Below are 20414 nucleotides of genomic sequence, written 5' to 3'. Positions count from 1 at the left end.
CACCGGGGCACTTTTAAACACCTTTGTGTAATTCTGTCATCTTAGAAAGAATTGTTTTCTAATCAAGCTTTTCCATAAAACGCTGGGCTGTGCCAAGCCCTACCATGCTGTGCCTAAGCCTGACTGTCCAAGCCCGAACCTGTGTTTGCAGAGGTTTAAGCAGCTGAAAAAAATGGCAGCTCGTTCCCCCGGTGTGCAACACCATCCCCAGCCTTCCCAGGGAACCCGATGCATCTTCGAAACAGTCAAACGACCGAACTCCGTGGTGAGTCACAATGTGTTAGCCATGAGTCACCGCCAGATTAAAATAACTCTTGCACCATAACTCTCCCCTGGACAGGCAGCGCCGCTCACTCCGCTGCAGTCAGTGGTGCCGGCTCTGACCAAACGCGAATCGCTCGCTGTCCTTGTGGAGCCGCGCTCCCATCCCAGCCTGGCCCCGCGTTCTGCGGTGCGGCAGCAAACGGGGACGCTCTTGAACCCTCCTCCCCAACCACCGCGGTTTGTGTTTGCAGCGTCTTGTCATTTGCCACAGGAATGCAGATGATGTGACATGTAAATCAAGCACTGGATCATGTTCTTGCAAACAGGGGTAACCTTACCGAAAACCCTCCTGCACGCTGAGCACCCTCCTGCACCCAGCACCCACCATGGGAAGAGCACAGTGATGTTGGCCTGGAACAAAAGTCCCAAACAAAAAGCACGACGGCTCAGCCCACCGGGCGCCCTGGCCGGAGCGGAGCCCGCGGCATGCGCAGCTCCCGGCGCTGCCTTTCTTTCCGCTTTGAAAACTGCCCAGGAACCGGGCAGCTTCTTTTCAGAGTGTTTTTCTTTCTTTGAAAACAAGAGTGGGAGGAGGGGTTGTATGTTGGCCTGTAGTCTTGGAAACCGAAGCCAAGGAATACTGAATGGAAACCCAAACACGAAGCTGGCTGTGAGCTGCAGGCCTGGAGATGGGATCTGCAGAAAGGGCCGGCGCTGGCGGCGGGGCTGCGGCACAGACCCAGCACAGCTCCTGCGCTGCTCAGGACAACTCACAAGTGCCGTTTCTGTTTGGAGGTTGAGCTGGTAAAACATGATGCATCCACGCCAATAAAAGTCTCTGCAACCAAAGAAAGTAGCTTGAGGCTGTTGACATCATGATGTGTCTCCCAGCTAACGCTTCCGTCTGCTCGGTGGGTCTCAACAGCCTTTCATCTGAGACCATCTGACGGATCAACACAACCGAGTTAAGCTTAAAGCAAGTGTGTGTGAGGTTATGTGTTCTTTTTCTGTCCCAAAGAAGGGTTTATAAGCCTAAAACTTCACCTGAGTTTTTCTCAGCTTTATTAGTTAAATTAAAAAAATGTTCTTTCCCCACAAACCTTGTCCTTGATTATTTCAGACCATCTTAGCTCCAGAAGCACTATGACTCTTTGCCAACCTTGACATTAAACACGGAGCAACCAGTCCTGACTTAGCTCACTGAAACTCTTTGATTTTCCTGCATCATTTGATTTGGTCCAAACCAAAACCAAAAACTCACTTCAGCTGCTCGTTTCCACAACAGAAGTGAGTTGCTGTTACAGAGCACTCCTGATCTGGCTCCCATTTCGGTTTATTTCCCAGTGAGCATCAGCTGTTCCCTTATCAAGAGGGTTTTGTGACTGAAGGTCTGGGAGACGAGGATCCGGAGCCTGTTTCCGGAGCCCTGTGTTTGGAAGGAGAAAAGGGAGCTACCGAAGGGCAGGTTCCAACCAAGGTATGGTTGGAATTAGAACCAGAGTCCTCAAATCTGACGTTCAGCTGAAACAAAGAGCATTTAGGCATTGTCTTTTTATTGTTTATTTAATATTAATTTAATCCAGTTTTTATAAACTTTCTTTGCGTGGTTCTATGCAGTTGCATACGAAGAGCTTGTAAGTGCTCTTGCACCTAAGCAAGGTTGGTATTAAATGGAGCCCTTACATAATTTTGACCCAGGGATGTTATGTACACGTCTGCAGCTCCTGAGCACGGCTCAGAAAATACACCCCCCCAAAACCAAAACACAAACTAAGAAAAGCCCGGAGGCGTCAGGTCGTTCTCTCTGATGTGTCTCCCGACCTGCACACGTTGTATTTTGGCTTCCCTCGATGCAGACACATACACATCAATATTCTCTCGCACACATTCACATCTTCTCTCCCACACACTTTCTCTCTTTCCCCAGCGCTCACCCACGCAGGGTTTTACTCATGTTCCGTCACCTTCTCTGTCTCCCACACACAAGGAAAATCCTCCTAATTATATTTAAGACATAACGGCTCTGCGTGGAAAAGGATTTTGCACAAAGAAGTGACAGCGGGGTCAGCTGGAACCCGCGTGGGGGAACCCCCTTGGTGCTGCCCTTGTAGAAATAAGTGAGTTTTGCAGCTCTGCTCGGTGTTTCTACAAGAAGCCGCTATCATCGTGTTGCAAAGTTGCTCAATTCCGTATTTTACAGTGAAAATAACACACAAACCTTATTTTTAAGTTAGCGAGCTTTACTTAGGAAATAAATAAAATCATAAGAAAATATGAATGATTGTAATAAATACAGCACTTGTCAACATTACACGGCCATGAAAAGCATCATATTTTTAGGCATATTACTCCAGTGTGGTTACAGGGTTTGGCACATTACTGCAAAAATAGCTTTCTGTCCCTGAAAGAACATTTTAAACATGGAAGAGAGAAAAAGACAGAGACACCAAGAATATCGAGTTCCTTCCCAAACAAGCTTTGACAGATATTTGATTATGGGGTGATTTTTGTTTTGAAATTTGAGACTTCATCACCACTAATTATTTTAAAGGGTGCTGTCAAGATAGAAATGGGAGATTTGCGAGGTCTGTCCGTACGGCAGCAGCCACAGCACACGGCATCTCAGCAGCTCTGCTGGACGCCGGGTTGCAAAATGCAGGTGGACAAACAGCTTCTCCTTCCGCTCCTCAGGCAGCGGGCGCGATATCGTCTGTTCCTCGTGTTTTCCATCGGGAAATAGTGCAAAGGAAAAATGGATAAAGTGAGTGCAGAACGGCCTTTCAGTCGTAAATGCACAGCTGGTTCTCGTGGGCACGGGAGCTGAACAGAAACTGCGGCACCAAAACCCAGCTCAGCTCCACCGATTCTGACACAGCTGCCAAGGCTGTGCTTTTTGCTTGCTGCTTTTTGGGGATAAGGTGTAGCGTTTGGGCTTCGCACACATGCAGACATTGCCAAGCTTGACTTGCTTATAAAAAAGAATAAAAATTAATTCCTTACCCCTATTAAAAAAACACAAACCAAAAAATTAAACACAAAACAAAACATGTCTAGTAGCTACTTCTATTTTAGCGACAGGACTTAACCATCAGAGCACGTAAAAAGAATCAAGCAAGGAAAATAATCAATACTTTCCAATAAGTCACTTGCCTAGAAGGTTCACGAAGTGACAGAACACTTGAAAACAAAGCTCCTGAGGGCTCAGGAAAGCCAAACGGCTCCTTTGCAAGTACAAGAGGTCATTTCCCAAGGCACAGTGTAATCTGGGCACCGACGGCTGACGCAACAGAACGTCTCTTTACAGAGCACATAAATACAGGTCTAAAATAAATAGCAAGAAATGAATCATCTGGTATAAGGAATTCAAGCTGCAAATGTGACCCACAACTCACAGATTTCAGGGTCATCAATAAGCACAGAGACACCCGATGGGTGTCTTGGGAGATGAATGTGCCCTTGTTCCTGCTGTCACCCCCGGCCAAACCAGGCGGGTATTGATGAAATAATCCCAAATCTCATTGGCAAGAGCCGCTCAGGGCTCTGGGCAGACGTGGGCACGCTCAGCAGCACAAACTCAAGCAGGGTCTTCAGCTGATGAGATCGAATCGGGAGCTCGGGCTCGGGCTCTGGGTTTTGTGCGCGCACGAAAACGAATACAAGGTCTCAAGTTGATGGGTTGTTCTTTCTTGTAAACTAATGAAATTCGGTAGGCGATTTCCAGACACCCACATTGCGGGATTTACTGGTTTGTTTCTATAATGCATTTAAGGAAAAGCGTGTCTTCTTTCACATAGGCATATTTAGGCGACTGCAGTTTGGACAGAGGGAGGAACAGGGGGCAGCCGCTCGCAACGTTCATGTCATTCACGGGTCTCTGGAATGAAGCAGAAGTCAAGTCTGGGCGAAACGCATCAATAATATGTTCCCTGTTATTTTGGTCAAGCAACATGAATGTAACCTGAAAAACAGAATGTGAGAATGAGGAGTTATTGAACTGAGAAACAAACCAGAAAATATCAGAGACAGAAGTGCAAATCTGCTGCAAAAGCAGCTGCATGCTCTATTGGTAATTAAATACAAAATATAATTGGTGTTTTGCAACCTGCAAGGTCAGTTAATGTGAACGAGGGAGACTGGAACAGTTCCCAGATGAAGTATTTAAAACTTTGCCACCAAGGAAATAAAATTAAATACAGCAAAGTAAGGAATCATTGCTTAGTAGAGAACTGCACAGTGTAAAGTCTTTTTTCCTCTCTCTCTTGACAGCTTATACAAACCCCAAGTTTGGCTACAGTCATCACATTAATTTTGTTATTGTGGTTTGGAATCAAAACAAACAGCTCAGCTGCCTGTACGCAAATATGTACAAGACACAACCTAAATATTGGTATAGAATCTCCCCACCTCATTACCCCTTTTATAAACTCACTGTTCTTTCACTTGAAACACAAACTCTATGTCATAATTTTTTAATACAGCGAGGACTTAGAACTTTGATTTCTATTTTCTTTTGGCCGCTAAATGCTAGTAAGGCTGTTTATATGAAAGGTTCTCAGAATCATTACCAGGAAAGCAAGTGCTAGAGCAGAGACCAGCACCTTGTGCACATTCTCACTGCTTTTCTAACCACTATTGCCATTGTCCAATTGCACTTTTAAAATGAGGAAAAATGAGATCAGGATCCCATAAGACATCTATGGCGTGTTTTAAGTAGAAGTGGAACCTCGCGTTTCTAACGCCTGTGCTTCAGGCACCAAGTCATCATTCCCTCATCAACTGATATTATCTGCACATAGCAAGAGCCAGGAAAAAGCGTGTCTCTGGCTTTAGCCCAGGCGGACACAGGTTGGGAAATGTCAAACACCAGCATTCTGGTGCTTGAAAATCCCGCAAGGCCACGTATGGAACCCCGGTTGGAGCAGCTTTCCCTGTGTGTGCATCACTCCATTCAGAGGCAAATGATGACCTAAGGTTGAGTACAGCTAATAGCCGTCAGAGAGGAAAATAGGGAAACACTCCAACTTGCACTAAACTCAAGAGAAAACGTCCCCTTGTGTTCACCAGCAGAAGTCGCGGGTTGATGCTGGATCGGGTGGGTACAAAAGAGCCGCCCTTCTTACCTTGTGTCTGAACGGCCACGGCAGCAGAGCATCGTAGTCTCCTTTCATGACAACAAAGAACAGGGACACGTGGGTCCCTTTGCCGGTCCCGTCCCCGTTCAGATACACCCGCAGACAGACTTTGTAGCCGTACTTTGCCGTGTAAAAAGCTGAAAATCAGAACTCCTCATTAGTAAAGCTTCCTTTGAAAAAACATCATAACGAGTGTACATGAAAAGACAGTGTATGACGTGTTTTGATATCACAGAGATGAGAACAGACAACTCAGTACACCCCGGCGATTAGAAGCAATGAAAATCCAGAGCTTGGAATCCTCTAGCGCCTCATGCCTCGGTGAAAATTAACTGTTATTAGCCACACGAGCATATTCTGCCTAATGAAATTACTTCTCCCATGGGAGGTAAGTGCTGCAGATGATGCCACAGGCACCATGCTGCGGGTTAGACAAGACAGATCCAGCAGATATCAGTGCAAGGAGCTGCAGCGGAGGGCAAAGTGCAAATGAAAGCCCAGAAAAGAAGACAACCAGCAGAGGAGCGCATCACAGCTGCCCTGAATTACAGGCAGGAAAGCATGAGGTCACCCTATAAACAGCATCTTAGCTCGAGGAGCTCTCCTAAAGGACTTCCTGGCCACATAAGCAGAAACAAGCATCATTCTAGAGAAATACGTGGGTTTTCTAAAGGACTGGGGTTTGCTGACACACGTATACGCCCCGTGTGTTACCTGGTGAATACAAACTGACTGCTCTTCCAGTCACAGAGTCTTGTAACTTCCTGCCAACATCTGTTATTTTCCACAGAAAGACCCCATCATAGGAAGCTTGCTCGGAGAACAGGAGGCTCTTGTGAAGGTTGCTCAGGCCTGTGTCCTTCTGCGTCAGGCACCGGTGCAGCTCTGCGATCTAGAGAAAACAAATCAGTTCTCAGCCAACCCCCCTCTCCAGGCTGTTGTGCTGAGCATCAGCAGAATTGCTCCAGAAACCCCATGTTCTGGGGAGTCTCCTTTGATTTCTTTTAAAGTGACAGTTACGTATCAACTCATAAGACAAATAATTTGATAGATGGTTGTTTGGTCCTCCAGGGATAATGCTGATTTAAGAGGATCCATCAATTAAACAACTGTCTTGCTTGCTCACAGTCTGGCCATGGCAAATTCTGAACACTCAAAACTCTCAGGAAAATCTAAATACCTAAAGAGGGATTTAGATACCAAATATTAGAGATCTCCATTTGAAAATTCATACCAAATAACAAAAGGATCCTGCAGATGTGTCCAGAACTTAACACTTCCCAGTTCAAACTCCTGTGCCCATCCCTGTCCTGATCTCTATACCACCTCTCTCTGATATGCGTAAATATTTGCTGCCTGTAGAACAAGCACAGAGGCAATGCCTGTCATAACTATTTACCTTCAGCTCAAGGCCTCGTATTATATTTTGATCGAGTTCACTCTGTCTCCGAAAGGCTGTGATTTCCAAATTAGAGGTCTCCACCTCTTTATTGAGCACGGACACGATATTCTCAAACACGTGCAGCTTGTTTTCTAGCTCAGAAATCACTTTCTCCTTCACAAGCTGTTGGAGAACAGATTCATCCTCAGAAGGCCCAGGAAAACAGTCTTCCTCCAGATCCCCACCGAGTTGCAGCCCCGCTGGGATCTGCAGGTCAGGGATGCTCTTTCCTGCACCATTCATGTTCAGCCCTGGCTGTGGGACGAAACCGTTTGCAGCTTTGGCAGCAGAGCACAAGCTTGTCTGCAGCTGCTTTATGTGCTGCAGCAGAAGCAGCATGTGGGGCCCAACTGCAGTTTTTTCATGGTCTTTCATCTTCTCTTTGCTTCCCTGCAAGAAGAAGACACTGTCAATCCCCTCCGTACAACTCCCATAACTGGCCTGGGGGCAAGTCAAGCAACATTCTACAGAAAACAAAACCATTTTCTACAATTTTTTGATTAAACAGGATGCCAGGCAGTCCCAGCAAGATTCTCAAATAAGCCAGTATTTAGTACACACGCCATGCACAAAAGGTAAGGCATCTGCCAACTAAAATGCATGGAAGACCTGATAGTGTTTTAAGAGGCATTGCCTTGAAGGGAATATCCAAAACAGCGTAGAACAGCGTATCTGATGAAACAGCAGAATGGTAATAAACATCTATTTTTATCTGAAGCGAATGCACAGTGCAGGATAGAGTATCACGGGCTGAACTGCACACGCTGTGTGACCAGGGCAGTTCCAACATCACTGCTGGGCTGTTCAAAGTGGGTAGAACTTCTCTCTTTTCTTACAGAAGTATTTAAATCAGGAACACAACGGCTGGCTCGCCCAAAGCACCGAGCGGAGCTGTGCACCTTGTGAGCCCTTCCTGAAGGCAGCCAGGCCACTCACCCTAAACGAGCAGCCGACTTCAGAAAAACGACATCCATCCTTGTTCATTAAGGGTGTAGAGTGGTTCTGTTAAAAAAAAAAGGAAAGAAAATAATCAAATACCGACTGAAGGTGCCAAAAGCCAAGTGGGCGCCACAGTGAGAGCACCACGCACACAAAAGCTGTGTTGCATTCACTCATCTGTTCCCTACCTTTTCCTTTGGTGGCATCTCTGTTTGCACATGGTTTTGTTCTTTACATAAATTGCCTTCACATGAATGTTCCTGTCATTAAAAGAAGAAGAAAATAGTTCAGTACCTTATTAAAATAATTGAGCATATTTATTCAGGAGTCTTTGAAACAAGGCCTGTTTTGGGGAATGCTGTTCCCATTTTACAGAAATGCAACAGGCTGTAGAGTTCTCTGGTTTCTTTTTAGAGGAAATAACATTCAGACATTGGGGACTAAAGCACATCTGCTGAAAGCGGGCGCTGCTGTCCCCTGTACAACCACCTGCAGGCTCAGAGGTGCCTCAAGCTGAGCCTCTAAGCTCATTGCGCTTCTTCTCAGCCTGGCAGGCGTGTTCAGGGACAGATCTCCAGATACAATTATATATAATATAATATATATATGTAAAATACAGACCTGTTAAGTGAAAGTACAAAGTGTGATCTTTCACTTGTGGGGCCCAAAGCTTTTGGAAACTACTTCCAGACGCTTTGCAAGGTCACCCTGGGAAATCCGATCCCAGATTGGCGATGGACCAGTCTTGCCCAGTTCAAGCCATAGTGATGTGCACACAGACACACACTTGTGTGTACACACACATAAAAATGCAGGTGGGTTACAGAACAGAAAGAAAATATACAGGAAACCCAAATATAAACTCTTTTTGCACTGACTTCACATAGTTTGCTCAACATGCAGACCCTTCTTGCATCCTGGTTTTTAACATTTTGAAGGCTCGAATCCAAATTTTCCATCATGATGTGCTAATGCAAAATGCATTTACTGCTAACACGAGACTTCCTGCCATTTCTGGCTCCGAGAGGGTAAAGTAATCCTGCCACTGCTTCACACAACTGTAATATGTGTATTTAACACAGCAACTGTCGGCTTTCAACTCATGCTGTTCAGTGGGCCGGTTTTAATCTCTATAAACGCATGATAGCAGCCTAGAACTTTTTGGATAAAGCCATTGCAGGAACCTTCAGGTCTCCCCTGCAGAGTCCTGAGGTTTCTCTTTCCATCCTCAGAAACACAGCCACAGGTTTTTCTCACTCTCTAACTCATTCTTTAATACTCTACATCTCAGCTATCGCACAAAGCGTGCCTTTCTTTTCTTCCTTTCTGCTATTCGACTCCCTCAGGTTACTGATTTCTTGAGGGTGAGAGGTTTCTTTAAAATATGGACATACAAAAATCACAAGACCATTAACTGATTAGGTAAGATGGAGAGAGTGAGAGCAGTGCCCAAAACGTACTGTTTGCTCCCAGAGGATTGTGGATACATGGAATCCACACAAATAATCACAATTCATACGCCACCTAACTGTAAATTTAACCAAGCAGATCATGTAACCAGCAAAATTCCAATTTTACAAATACTAACGAAGGCAGGCAGAGAAAAATCAACATCTTAAGGCCAAGCCCCTGCTTGGTTGCCATGGTTTCCTAAGCAAAAAATAATTAGCTGATAGCTAACTGGAATGAGTGGGAGGAGAAGAGTTCTTCCTTGCAGGGATATGAGCCGGGCGAGGTGATCTGCAAAGAGCAGGTGCTGGGGAACAACGCGGCTCAGGTTTTGCCCCCAGCCTGCACGAAGGTTAAAAGGGATTAAGTGTTGCCACCTTCTGGTATTTACGATCTCTCGGAAACATCCGCTGGATGTAGCTCTGGTAAAATGTGTCTGGGTGCAGATATTCTCTCTCTGTGAGAGTTACTCAGATACAAAGAGCACATGCAAAAGCTTCCCTAGAAGCAGGTTTTAGTGAGAGGGCTTTATTCTTACCCCAGAGGGACTGTTACTTCCATGCTGAGTAAATCTCACAGCTCAGTATTTGGAAAGGCATAAATCTGTGACAGTTACAACATGCAAAGCTGTTCCCTCCTACTTCAGGTTACGTTTTTGAGATACACGCTCTGAGGCAGAAGCTGAAACACGGGCCCTGGCTGAGCACACGGGTATTTATTTCTGTTGTACCGTCAAATACAGCTCCAACACATGCATGGAAAAATTAGCAAACTCAGGACAATTAAATATTCTCCAGGTGCAATCTATCACAAATGTTGTGATGGATTATTCGCGCCATTAATATAAAGACCTGATTTGAAACAGAGAAATGGTCTTACTTGGTACTCACTACTGGACAAGCTCCGCTTACACTTCTGACACATCGTCACATTATTAACACATCCATTTTCCAAATGATCTGCAAGCTTCTTTCTCATCACCATGTGCCCACAGCCAGTGTGACAAGGGATTAAAGCGTATTCACACAAGCTCTGATGCTCCTGGAAGTCAAAAGTTACAAACCAAAACGTAAACTGCAGATATACATTTAGTTACGAACAGTCTCCATTCTGCCAGCCCCTATCTTTGCTTTGCATTTCTTCTCAGCTTGGGTAAGGTCCCAATGCACAATGTTACCAAGATTACTGGTGAAGAATTCACCAACTTTCCTGGGGCTTTTTTGTTAATTCTTAACTTTAAAAATCCCCCCAAAACAACAAACACCTTTCGATAAATTCAAAGATGAGGTCTCCCTTGAACTGTCTTTCTATTCTGCATTTTTTTGAAAACAACATGATCCTCATCCCAGCTTTTTTCCTTGTCTTCAAGAATCCCTAGCCCTCAACAAGGCAAAACATCAGCGTTACTTCTTTCACAACTGCATCCAACAGGTCTGCTTTCATATTTCAATAACAACTTGTCCCTCTTTCACGGCGGGTCCTGGCGGCCCCGTGTCACAGGGATTTAGTTTTGGAGGAGACGCCGTCCCTGCGGAGCGGGCTCTGAAATGCCAATCGCAATCACACGCCCAACTCTCAAATCAGTTTTGCCAGGTGTTCCTGCTGAGAGGGGCTGCGGTTCCCACCACTGCGAAGCTGCGCCAACTGGGGAGGTGTTTCCTTAAAGAGGAATTCACTCAAATAGAAAATTTGTGCAAAATCAGCAAAGAAATGCAGCGGCATCTCAGATGCTTATCAGATACACAGCAGACAAGGTACGCAGCAGACTCCCTGTTATAAATGCAGAAAGACACCAAAATAAAGCTGCTCTAGTATCAGAATGATCTGCAGATTTTCATTATTCTAATTGGCATGGCAGAGCCACAAATCTCACCCATTTAAATATTGTACCTGGGGCATTTCACATCAGTCTGAAAAGAATGATGGACACATTCAATCAATAGGAGTAATTATGCAGGAGGAAATAATTTCTCTGATGAACACATACTAAGGATGTTGCCCATAACAGTGTCCTGGAGACTGAAGTATTCTGGTCTGTCAAAAGCTGCTTGTAGCATCCTTGCATTTAAATAAATATGTAAACTCACTGGAAGAAAGAGTCATAGTTGATGCGAATTTGTGCAACTTTAATTTCATAAGCGTTCGGGATGGTTTGGATTTGGTCGAAGTCCTGCTAAAGTTAATGGCATGTTTTTAGATATTCTCTTGGTTAATTTAAATAAACTGCCTTTAAACATACTTCGAAATTTTTCATGATCCCAGACCAGCTGCATCCCAGCGTCACACAGCGGACCTTGAGCTCAGAAATCTCTTTATTAATGGCAGCATCACCAAAAGCCTGGGAAGTAAACACAATAAGGAAAAACCCACTGGTCAGAAAATACCCCAGAATGTGCTTTTGACATAGGAATAAGGTGACTGTGTCAAAATTTCAGATCTTGCTAAATCCCTTCTTTAAAAATCCCAACAAAACCCAACCGTACTGCCGTAAGACTCTCTAAGCCAACGAGTTAATCTTGGTGTAGTAGAGAAATAATATTTCTCATATGGTTCAAAAAGAAACTATTTGATGTGATACAAATTTACTGAAAATATGCCTGGCTGACTACAGTTATTAAGTTTCTTTTCACACAAGTCTGAAATACATCACATATGACGAATGTGCTGACAGGACCCGAACTATAGGGTGCTGCCATGTGCCACTCTTAATTAATGCATTTCATTATTGGGGCCATTAACACCTCCTAAACGTGCTGCTGAGAGGACGTGAGCCTGTTCTGCAGTGTGAGTACATTTCTGAGCCCGTGGCTGTTTCCATTTAGCATGGCACTGTGCACTAAAGAAATGCAAACCATATGTGAGTGGGGGTTTTTTGTACTAGGTAGATTGTTTTATTATGTTAGCCATGAAGAATTGTGCAATTATTATGTAAATTATGAAATGCTACACACTTTGACTGTTGCGTTTTGCACAATCAAAATAGGTACACATAAACAGCATAGAAAATAAACATTAAGCAAAACCACGGCAAAGGTAAAGCAGAGATTATCAGGAATAGATATGAAGAATCAACCCGCTAAGTGATCTTCATTGTTTGTGTTGTTTACAAACCCCACTGTTTGTTGTAAGCTGATCTATGCAGAGCGGGGCCCTGTTCACAACAGCCTCCCCGCGGATTGGGCAGAAAGCCCCAGCAGACACACTGAGATCCCTCAGCAGAGACATCCCAAAGCTTTCTGACAGCTGACATTCCACATGGAAACTCATGAGGGTTATCTGGACCTATTTGTGGTTACGTGTTGCATGAAATTCTGTGACTGGGAAATTTAGTGCAGAATTGAGAGTTTTTCTGAGATATCACCAAGTTCAATATTAACTGCAGATTCATTATTTTGTTGCAGCTGCTTCCTAAACTTTGCCTGTTACCTTATTGCCAGTTGCCTATTGGGTTTTCATTTCCCTAACAGATTTAGAATGTGCGTCTCTTGGTATGTAACCAGAAAGGAGGGAAGGAGCCGAGCCGGGACTGAGCCCTGCAGCCCAGTTTGTATTCAGGATACAGATCAGTGCAGTGATCTGCCTGGAAAATCACACATCAACAAAAGAGATCTGCACTGTTAAATTACAGATGAAATGTTTATTAAGTGCATCGTTTTTATCAGTTATGATGTTCAGCTCTATGTTTTCCACTGTTTCCTCCAGATACACTTCTGTCAAAACACTTTCTAGGCGACTCAGCAGCCAACACTCCAGGTTTTTGTCTTTGGGATGTTCCACCTGTTCCTTTGGCAACACATTTGAAGGGTACAGAGAACCCCGAGATTGGAAAATCCACTAGGATACTTACTAAGGATAGTTAGTAACAGCTAAGACATATTATTACAAGTAGGAAAGCACTGGTTACTTTGAGACAATACAAAGTGAATTATGTTGAAAAGTGTGGGATTTTATGTTGCAGAAGCTGACAGATTTGGAAAGTCCTAAGGCTTTAAATGAAAAACTGTGGGAAATCCAAATGACTAAAGCATAAGTTAAACATGTAACTATCAGCTGCTATTGCATTTTATACTTTTCCCTCCTAAACCGTAGTCCAGTGATGACTATGGAGTAGCCCAAAGAGCCGCGAATGATAAATGAGTGAACTGTAAACTACAACTTACCCGTTCTTCTGCCAGCAGGCTTCCCTCACTCAATGTGCTGCTATCTTCCTCCTTACATTTCTGGCAAATTGCATTTTTATTGTTTCTGGCAAAAGGAAAGAAGAATGAAATAACAATCAGCCGGTATGCTGTAATTTAGGAGGTCTTTGTATAGACACTGACACAAATAAAACCACTAAGACTGGAATTTCCACTCAGAAACCAGAGTCCCTGCTCATTAAAGGGCCGATTCTTGAACACACTGCTGTAAAAAAATCCTGCTGTTCTATTCCTCAAGACTAGGACTAGGCCCATAAATCTTATCTGTATTTCAGCAAAATAAGAGTAGCCTGGATCATAAAAAATAATAAAGATGGAAACTTATTTTACCATGAATTACGCAAGAACACCATGTAGGAAAGGTAATTCGAAAGTATTTTAAAACAGAGAATTCCCATTTTCCCAAGATCAAAATACAGACTTCAGATTAAAAAGACATAGTGGAACAGTGCAGAATTGAGTTCTAGAGAGTTAATACTCTACTGTATCTAAAAAGGGGTTTGATCTGCTCTCGAAATATTTAGCATAGAGTTTTATATAGGAAAAGTGAAAAATAAAACTTTCCTAGGGATATATTTCATCCCCAGTGCTGTTCAGCATCCAGGCAAATAATGAACTAACACAGAGTGAGACGCTCATCAGAAAAGCATCCGTCCGACCAGAGCATAACTGATTTCACACTGTACTAATTAGCTTGTTTGAGCCAGTTTTCCATTTGTGCTGTAAGACTTGAGCGGGAAGATAAAACAATTCTGGTTGTGTTCTGCTGACAGTTTCCTGAATTCATGATTTATGCTGCTTCATTAAGGGGCTTTGCTATAGATTTACCGTAGTGAATTTATGCAAGTTGGTCAAATACACTCTTTTCAACACATTTAACATTATTACACATTAATCTTCAGCCCACACGTGGCCAGGGCATTGCCTCAGCTTTTCAGGTGCCCCACACTGATCAGAGCTGGGACTGCAAGGCCTGGCACACACAAGCTGGTTTATTAAGAACATCCACGGGAAGCGCAGTAACAGCCTTTCGACCGACGCAGCCACCGCTGCAGCCCAGGGCTGAATCTTGACAGCTGCTCTTTTCCAACACATCAAAGCCCAAGTCAGCTGGTGTTCCTGGAACTGTTCTGCAGTGTCACCTCTCGCCTGCGGGGCTGACACAGACTTTTCCAAAGGTTCTGGGTCAAGGCGGAATTGTGGAAAGAAAAAGCAGGATAGAGGCAGCTAACCAACCAAAGCGAATCCCCACCCAGCCCCTGGTTTTTGGGTTCTCCAGGACAACGAGTGTCATGTTTGTCACTAATGGCTGCAGCACCTTAACGTGGAGCAACCCAGCTGAGTTCCTAAAAATAAAACTTTAAGATAACATTTATTAAAATCCTATAACATCACTTATCAAAGGACTGTGAAGTCCCACGGAAGCATTAAGTCAGCCTTGTGCTAGTTCTACAAGGTTAAATCTGAGTCATTATCTCACACTTACAGGTAGAAAAGCAGACATCTGTCAAGCCCAGTAACCCTAACCCTTCCCCAGCCTGCAGACTTCCACACTGGAAACAAGGAGGTAAAGAGCAGCCTGCAATGCATCGCAGGTAAATACTTCCAGACAGTAAAACACCCATGGGCCAGGTACCCGCAGACCCACCACCCAGCAGAGCGGCAGGTGCAGCCACAGCCGGTGCCCTGCGGTGGGACCCTCTGCAGCAGGGACCTACCGTACGATCCAGGAGAGGCATGCTGAGCAGTACCGGTGCCCACAGAGCGTCTGCAGGGCTTTCTTCAGCACGTTGTTGCAGTTGCTGCACAGGTACTTCTGGTCAGGCGCATCCTCACAAATATTACTGGGATATCCAGAAGGAAATTCGTTTTCATCAGGAGAAGAGCTGGGGACATCCTGTGGGCCTCTGGTTGTTTTCTCAGCCATCTGAAATAAACTACTGTCAGAGATAAGGGAAAAAAAAAGGTACTCAAACAAGCAGACACACAGTCCCTTTGATGTGAGAAAGTATATCAGGCATCGAAGTCCAGAAGCAGCTCCAAACCTGTGCAGTGATTGAGTGATCTGTTCAACTGAGCTTCTAGCTGACATGTGTGACTAAATGTCACAGTGGGGTTTGACTGGGTACCAGCAGGAAATTACCATACAGATTTAAAATTTCCCTCAAACACAACATGAAAATGGACAATATATTAAAATGAAGCCTTGGGGTTTTCTTTCCAGAGTTTTTTAGCTTGTAGAAAGATGAAGTGTTGTCATCACCTTAGAGCTACAATCCCATCAGTCCACATCACACAGAATTATTTCCTGTAGAGTAAATCCCCAACTACCTTCAGTTCCCAGCAGCCAAAATTCATGATTACACTTTATAGATGTAACAACCGATGTGTTTACAGTGTCTTTCCTGGAGTCATAAAACTAGTGGTGAAATGGAAATCTCAAGTCCACAAAAAGCTTAGTGCTTGTGCTCCACGCAGACAGACCTCGAGCCACGCGTGCCAGGGTGCCACGCATGTTCAATACCGGTTTGGGGTAAGAAGAGCTGCGCAGTTGAATATTTTTGGAAACAGAACCACAACTGATTCTGGCGTCTCCAGAGTCACCCAGAAAGTTCAAGAAAGGCTTTCACGCAGGCACCTGGTGCAGTTTGAACATAACAGTGCCTTTTAAATCTGTTTTTTTCCCTAACAGTACTGACATACAATCAAAAAGAACACTAACAAGTCTCTAGAAAAACGAAGCGAGGCCAGGCACAGACAGCGTGGTTGCCATGCAGTAACAGGGCATCCCCGGGTTTAAAACACCCATTTTCTGTTGCCTGGCTTAGACGATCCACTTGGCTTCTCCAGGCATTTGATGGGGACTTTAGCACCAAACCCAGGGGGTTCCCAACCTGCCGGGAACCACAAACCAAACCCGGCAGCACTAAACGCGCACCCGGGAGTCGCCGAGGCTGCGCCAGCGGCACCGCGGGTTGGTACCGGGGCGGCCGGGGCAGACGCTCCCCCGCTGGAACCCGCCCGCTGTGCCGGCACAGCCCGGCGGCTCGGGGGCCCTCCAGCCACCCCCCGGGGCTTTCACACCCGTAACCCCCGGCAAACCCGGGGCGGGGAGCGGCTCCGGCGGGCCCTGGCTCGGCTGAGGCTCCAGCCCCATCCCCGGGGCCGGTGTCGCCGGACAGCTCGGGGCCGGGCGGTGCCCCCGGGGTACCCCCGCGGGGCCGGGAGACGCCCAGGCCGCGGGGCCCGCTCCCCCTCCCTCCCGCTCCCCTTACCTGAGCCCTCCACCCGGAGGCGGTGCAGCCCCGCGGGGAGGGCGGCGGGGCGGGCCCGGCCGCGGGGCGCGGAGCGGAGCGGCGCCGGCGTTACCGGCGGCAGAGGAAACGCAGCCGGGCGGCTCGGCTGAATTTCGGCGACTGCTGCCTCGCTCAGGCCGGGAGGAGCGGGAGCCCGAAGCGCCACTCAGGGGCCGGGAGCCCCGGGCCGAGGGGAGCAGCCCGGGCCGGGCGGGTGAGGGACGGCCTGGAACTTCTGCTTTCATTGCTTTGTGATTTGGGCTGTTAAAACTCACGGTGAGTTAATCTGGCACAGGCAGTTCCTGCCAGGATGCGAGTTAGTTTCTGAAAAAGATTTAAACATATTTCTGGATGCGGCTTTTTAAACTCTCAGAACATAAAGAAGTGTAAATGAATAATCTCAGAAAGGCCGGTGTTACAGCAAGGGCTCGGGGTCTGTTCCAGGATGAAGGGGCATCTCTGTGCCTCCTTTCTGCGTCGCCAGTTGGCTCTTCCACTTTTGCTTTGACACTTCTCGAGAGTTATTACACCTACCTCTGTCTTAAAAGGTGCTGAATTACACAAAGAAACTACAGCTAAGTTTTTGGTACTTTCCAAAGCAGAGATATTTCCTCTGCTGAATTTCCCCGCTATGAGATCAGTTAACCAAAAACAGGATGTGGCTCAGAGAGAGATTAACATGTGAAGCTTTTTGCTGTAGAGCTATTCCACCAACGCTCACCACCTCAGGGCTCTGTGACACTATTTAAGGTGATTAATCATTTTTTTACATCCAAGGAAAAAAAGCTCATAAAGGAATATATTTTAATATTATATTTTTTAAATAATCCAAAGGCTTGAGACTTTAATGAAACAGATTTCTTAACACATTTACAAATGGAATTTAGGCTCAGATTGTAAGTGTTTCAAGGACTGTAGTCATAGTGTGTAAGGGAAACCCAGGGAAAAGGAACTTTCTTAACAAGTGCAAACAGTATTTCCAGGGCTGAGAACCTCAGTTCAGAGAGATGCTTGAGATAGGCATGTCTCATTCTATGAAAACATACTTCTCAGTTAGTATAAATTATCTGGAAATGTGCACGTGTTCTAGGAAACCCTGAAAAATTGGTAAAACGCAGGAAGGAAAACTTGTCAATAAAAGGAGATCCAGTCTCCAGGGGCTGCTGTACCTCTAGGAACTTGAGCTCCAGGTCCAAATTCCTGCCTGTTTGTAGCTCTGATTTTAAGTAGTTCTTTACCTTCCATGTTATCACTTATTTTCTGACTTAAGTGACCTGTGAAATAGGAGCACAGCACATTAGTGGTGAGGTTTCATCAACTCATCGTCAAGATTAAAACAAAAAGTATGAAGAATCATGACATTTGATACATGGTTATCCTCTGCAAACTCGACAGCTCTGCTGCAATTCAATCTCTTGTCTACAATAAAATCTTTTAAAGTGTTTTTGTTACATCTGCCTGCGGCTCCTACCAGTTGTTCTGCTTTGTTATGGTGATGTCCTGAGGTCCCAGCCCAACTTGTATTACAGGAGATGGAAAGTTTCCCAATTCCAGAAAAGTTGGACTGCGATCCTCAAAGAGACATCAGGAATCAATGTTTTGATCTCCATCTGTGCTCTGCCTCAAGACTTTTTCCAGGTCACAATCTCTGTAACACAGTATTATCCTCAGCTTCCTAGTGATTTTTATTTTCTTACCCCACAAATAATAGGTGTTCTGGGGCACCTCTTCAGCATTTGTCTGAAAAGAACCCACCCATCAAACGGACGCTACATACCGCACAGAGCCTGAACTAAACTGGAAAATTCTTAGCTGCTTATTTCCACTCTTAATGCTTTGGAGAGAACTCTGGGAACGGGAGCTGTGCCCGCCGGGCCGCCTGCCAACACACTCGCTCGGAGCTCTGGGTGGAACATGAGAAAACAAGATCCAACATCTTTCGACTATAAAACAGCTGGCAAAATATGGATATTCTGTCGATAGCTCTGGTCACTTGTACAGCGTGCTATGGAAACCTGTACAAGTATTAGAAAACTCAGCATATTTGAGTAGGAGTAATTAGTGGAAACAGAAAACAGTTTTCTTTAATAATGTCTTCATTAATTCTCATTAATGACAAGAATTGAGGGGAGATTGAAGGCTATGGTAAATCTCCACTAAGCCTTTGAGGAGTTATTAATTTTGCTAATAAGAGCAAAAGAGGAGACGCTTAGAAGATGATCTTCTACACGTGATAGAAACAGAAAGAGACGGACTGTGCGCTAACTTGCATCTCTCTTCACTGAGACAATAATTCACTGCTGTTGTAGAGTGACTAATAGCACTGGGCTTATCTTTCCAGTAGTATTTTTCAGTGTGGTTCATAAATCTGAATAATTTCCACAACACCACTGACGATGTCTACCTGTGCCTGGATTTTGTGGGCAAGAAACCCAGTTTGCCAATAAAGGAAATACAGCCTGAACTGTGGCACTTTAGGAATAATCTGCATTTCATGACTTCTGGCTATGAACATGGGTAAATAGAACTATTTTATGAATAACCACCTGTGTGCCACAAATATTTCTTGGGGTAGAAAGGGTTGAACACAACAATCTTTACTCAAGACTTCTCTGCTATTGTTTTCTAAATTTGAACATTCTTTTTACGACAGTTGTGGTGTCTAATTCAGTTTAGTGTTTTCCAGGAAATCAGTCGCCGCTTAAACATGGATCCAAATTCCAAGTTCATTCAGAACTCGAAAAGCCAAATTTAACACAAGGAATGGAATTTTGTAATGACCCAGCAATTGGCAACACCAGACTCCGTTCCCAGGAGAATGAAAGAGCCAAACCCAGCTATTTCTCCGAATTAGAGGTGAAAATATTATTAAATATCTAAAAAATTGAAAGCATATGTAACTCCTAAAAGGTGTTTTTTTACTGGAAAATAACTGACGGCCATGCCAAACTTCAGTGTGTTCTGATGTAAGAATCCAGCGGGAGATTAAGAACACATTTTGCAGGAGACGTGCACAAACACGAACATTTACAGAGGCTGAAAATGAACTTCTGTAGGCAAAGGCAGCGAGTCGGCTCGTGGTGCTGAACACCAAACTGGCAGAGAGGGGCTTTTGAAATTACAAAATCATACTGACTCCAGAGATAATTTGGTAGGATTTGGGATTGTTCCACCCGTGCAGGATCCCACCCGCTGACTCACGAGAGTGGCTGGGCCTCCATTGAGCATTTTCATCGCTACACAAAGATAGAAAATGGTGTGACATTCTGGCTTTACATTGCCCAAGTACACCGAACAAAAAACTCAGTGTGTCGAAGTGAATATTTCTCTCTTTCCAGATGATTTCAGATTCTGAGTGTACCATCATAACAAAAGAAGTTGTGGCTAATCTGGGAAATATATTAAAAAGGAACACAAGTATCATGACTGAATTAATTTAATTGACTTTGGCGGGTCCTGCCTCAGAGATGACCCGTGCCCATCACTAGGCACAACTCTGCAGTTCACTCTGGACGCCAGGTTGACTGTGATGCGCTGTTATGTCAATAAATAATAAGAATCCTGTTTATCCACGGCCCTGGGCAGGATTGGCAGATGGGGCCGGTCACCTCTGTTGTAGGAGAGGTGAGAATGAATTTGGGCTAATACAGAGCTCTCTGGGCAGAGCAGGGACCCCACATCCAGAGCCCACTGG

General features: G+C 44.9%; 1 protein-coding gene across 2 annotated transcripts; it reads right to left on the bottom strand.

Annotated features, from left to right (window-relative positions):
* Positions 1 to 2486: 2486 nt before the first annotated feature.
* TRAF1 (TNF receptor associated factor 1) lies at positions 2487 to 16842 on the bottom strand. Of its 2 annotated transcripts, XM_065035537.1 has the most exons (11): positions 16700 to 16841; positions 15143 to 15351; positions 13386 to 13470; positions 11465 to 11563; positions 10105 to 10266; positions 7965 to 8036; positions 7774 to 7839; positions 6796 to 7227; positions 6111 to 6288; positions 5385 to 5533; positions 2487 to 4222 (listed from the first exon to the last, which is right to left on the bottom strand). In XM_065035537.1, the coding sequence occupies exons 2-11, from the start codon at positions 15349 to 15351 to the stop codon at positions 4004 to 4006; spliced, it is 1671 nt and encodes a 556-aa protein (XP_064891609.1). In that variant the 5' UTR covers positions 16700 to 16841; the 3' UTR covers positions 2487 to 4003. The 2 variants fall into 2 exon arrangements, with proteins under 2 accessions (XP_064891609.1, XP_064891610.1); XM_065035538.1 differs by lacking the exon at positions 11465 to 11563 and having other exon boundaries at positions 16700 to 16842.
* Between the last annotated feature and the right edge of the window lie 3572 nt (positions 16843 to 20414).

This window comes from Columba livia, chromosome 19, assembly GCF_036013475.1.
Source record: "Columba livia isolate bColLiv1 breed racing homer chromosome 19, bColLiv1.pat.W.v2, whole genome shotgun sequence".
NCBI lineage: Eukaryota > Metazoa > Chordata > Aves > Columbiformes > Columbidae > Columba > Columba livia.
Note: the sequence above shows the minus strand (reverse complement) of the source record. Positions and strands in the feature narration are given on the sequence as shown.

Bases quoted from the DNA above. Each gene is read 5' to 3' on its own strand.
- TRAF1 (XM_065035537.1), bottom strand. From the start codon at position 15,351: ATGGCTGAGAAAACAACCAGAGGCCCACAGGATGTCCCCAGCTCTTCT. The intron at 10,267-11,464 runs GTATGTTTAAAG...TTTGACTTCCAG, and splicing joins GGATCATGAAAAATTTCGAA to GAGCATCAGAGCTTGTGTGA. The intron at 5,534-6,110 runs GTAACACACGGG...TCTGATTTTCAG, and splicing joins AGTCAGTTTGTATTCACCAG to CTTTTTACACGGCAAAGTAC.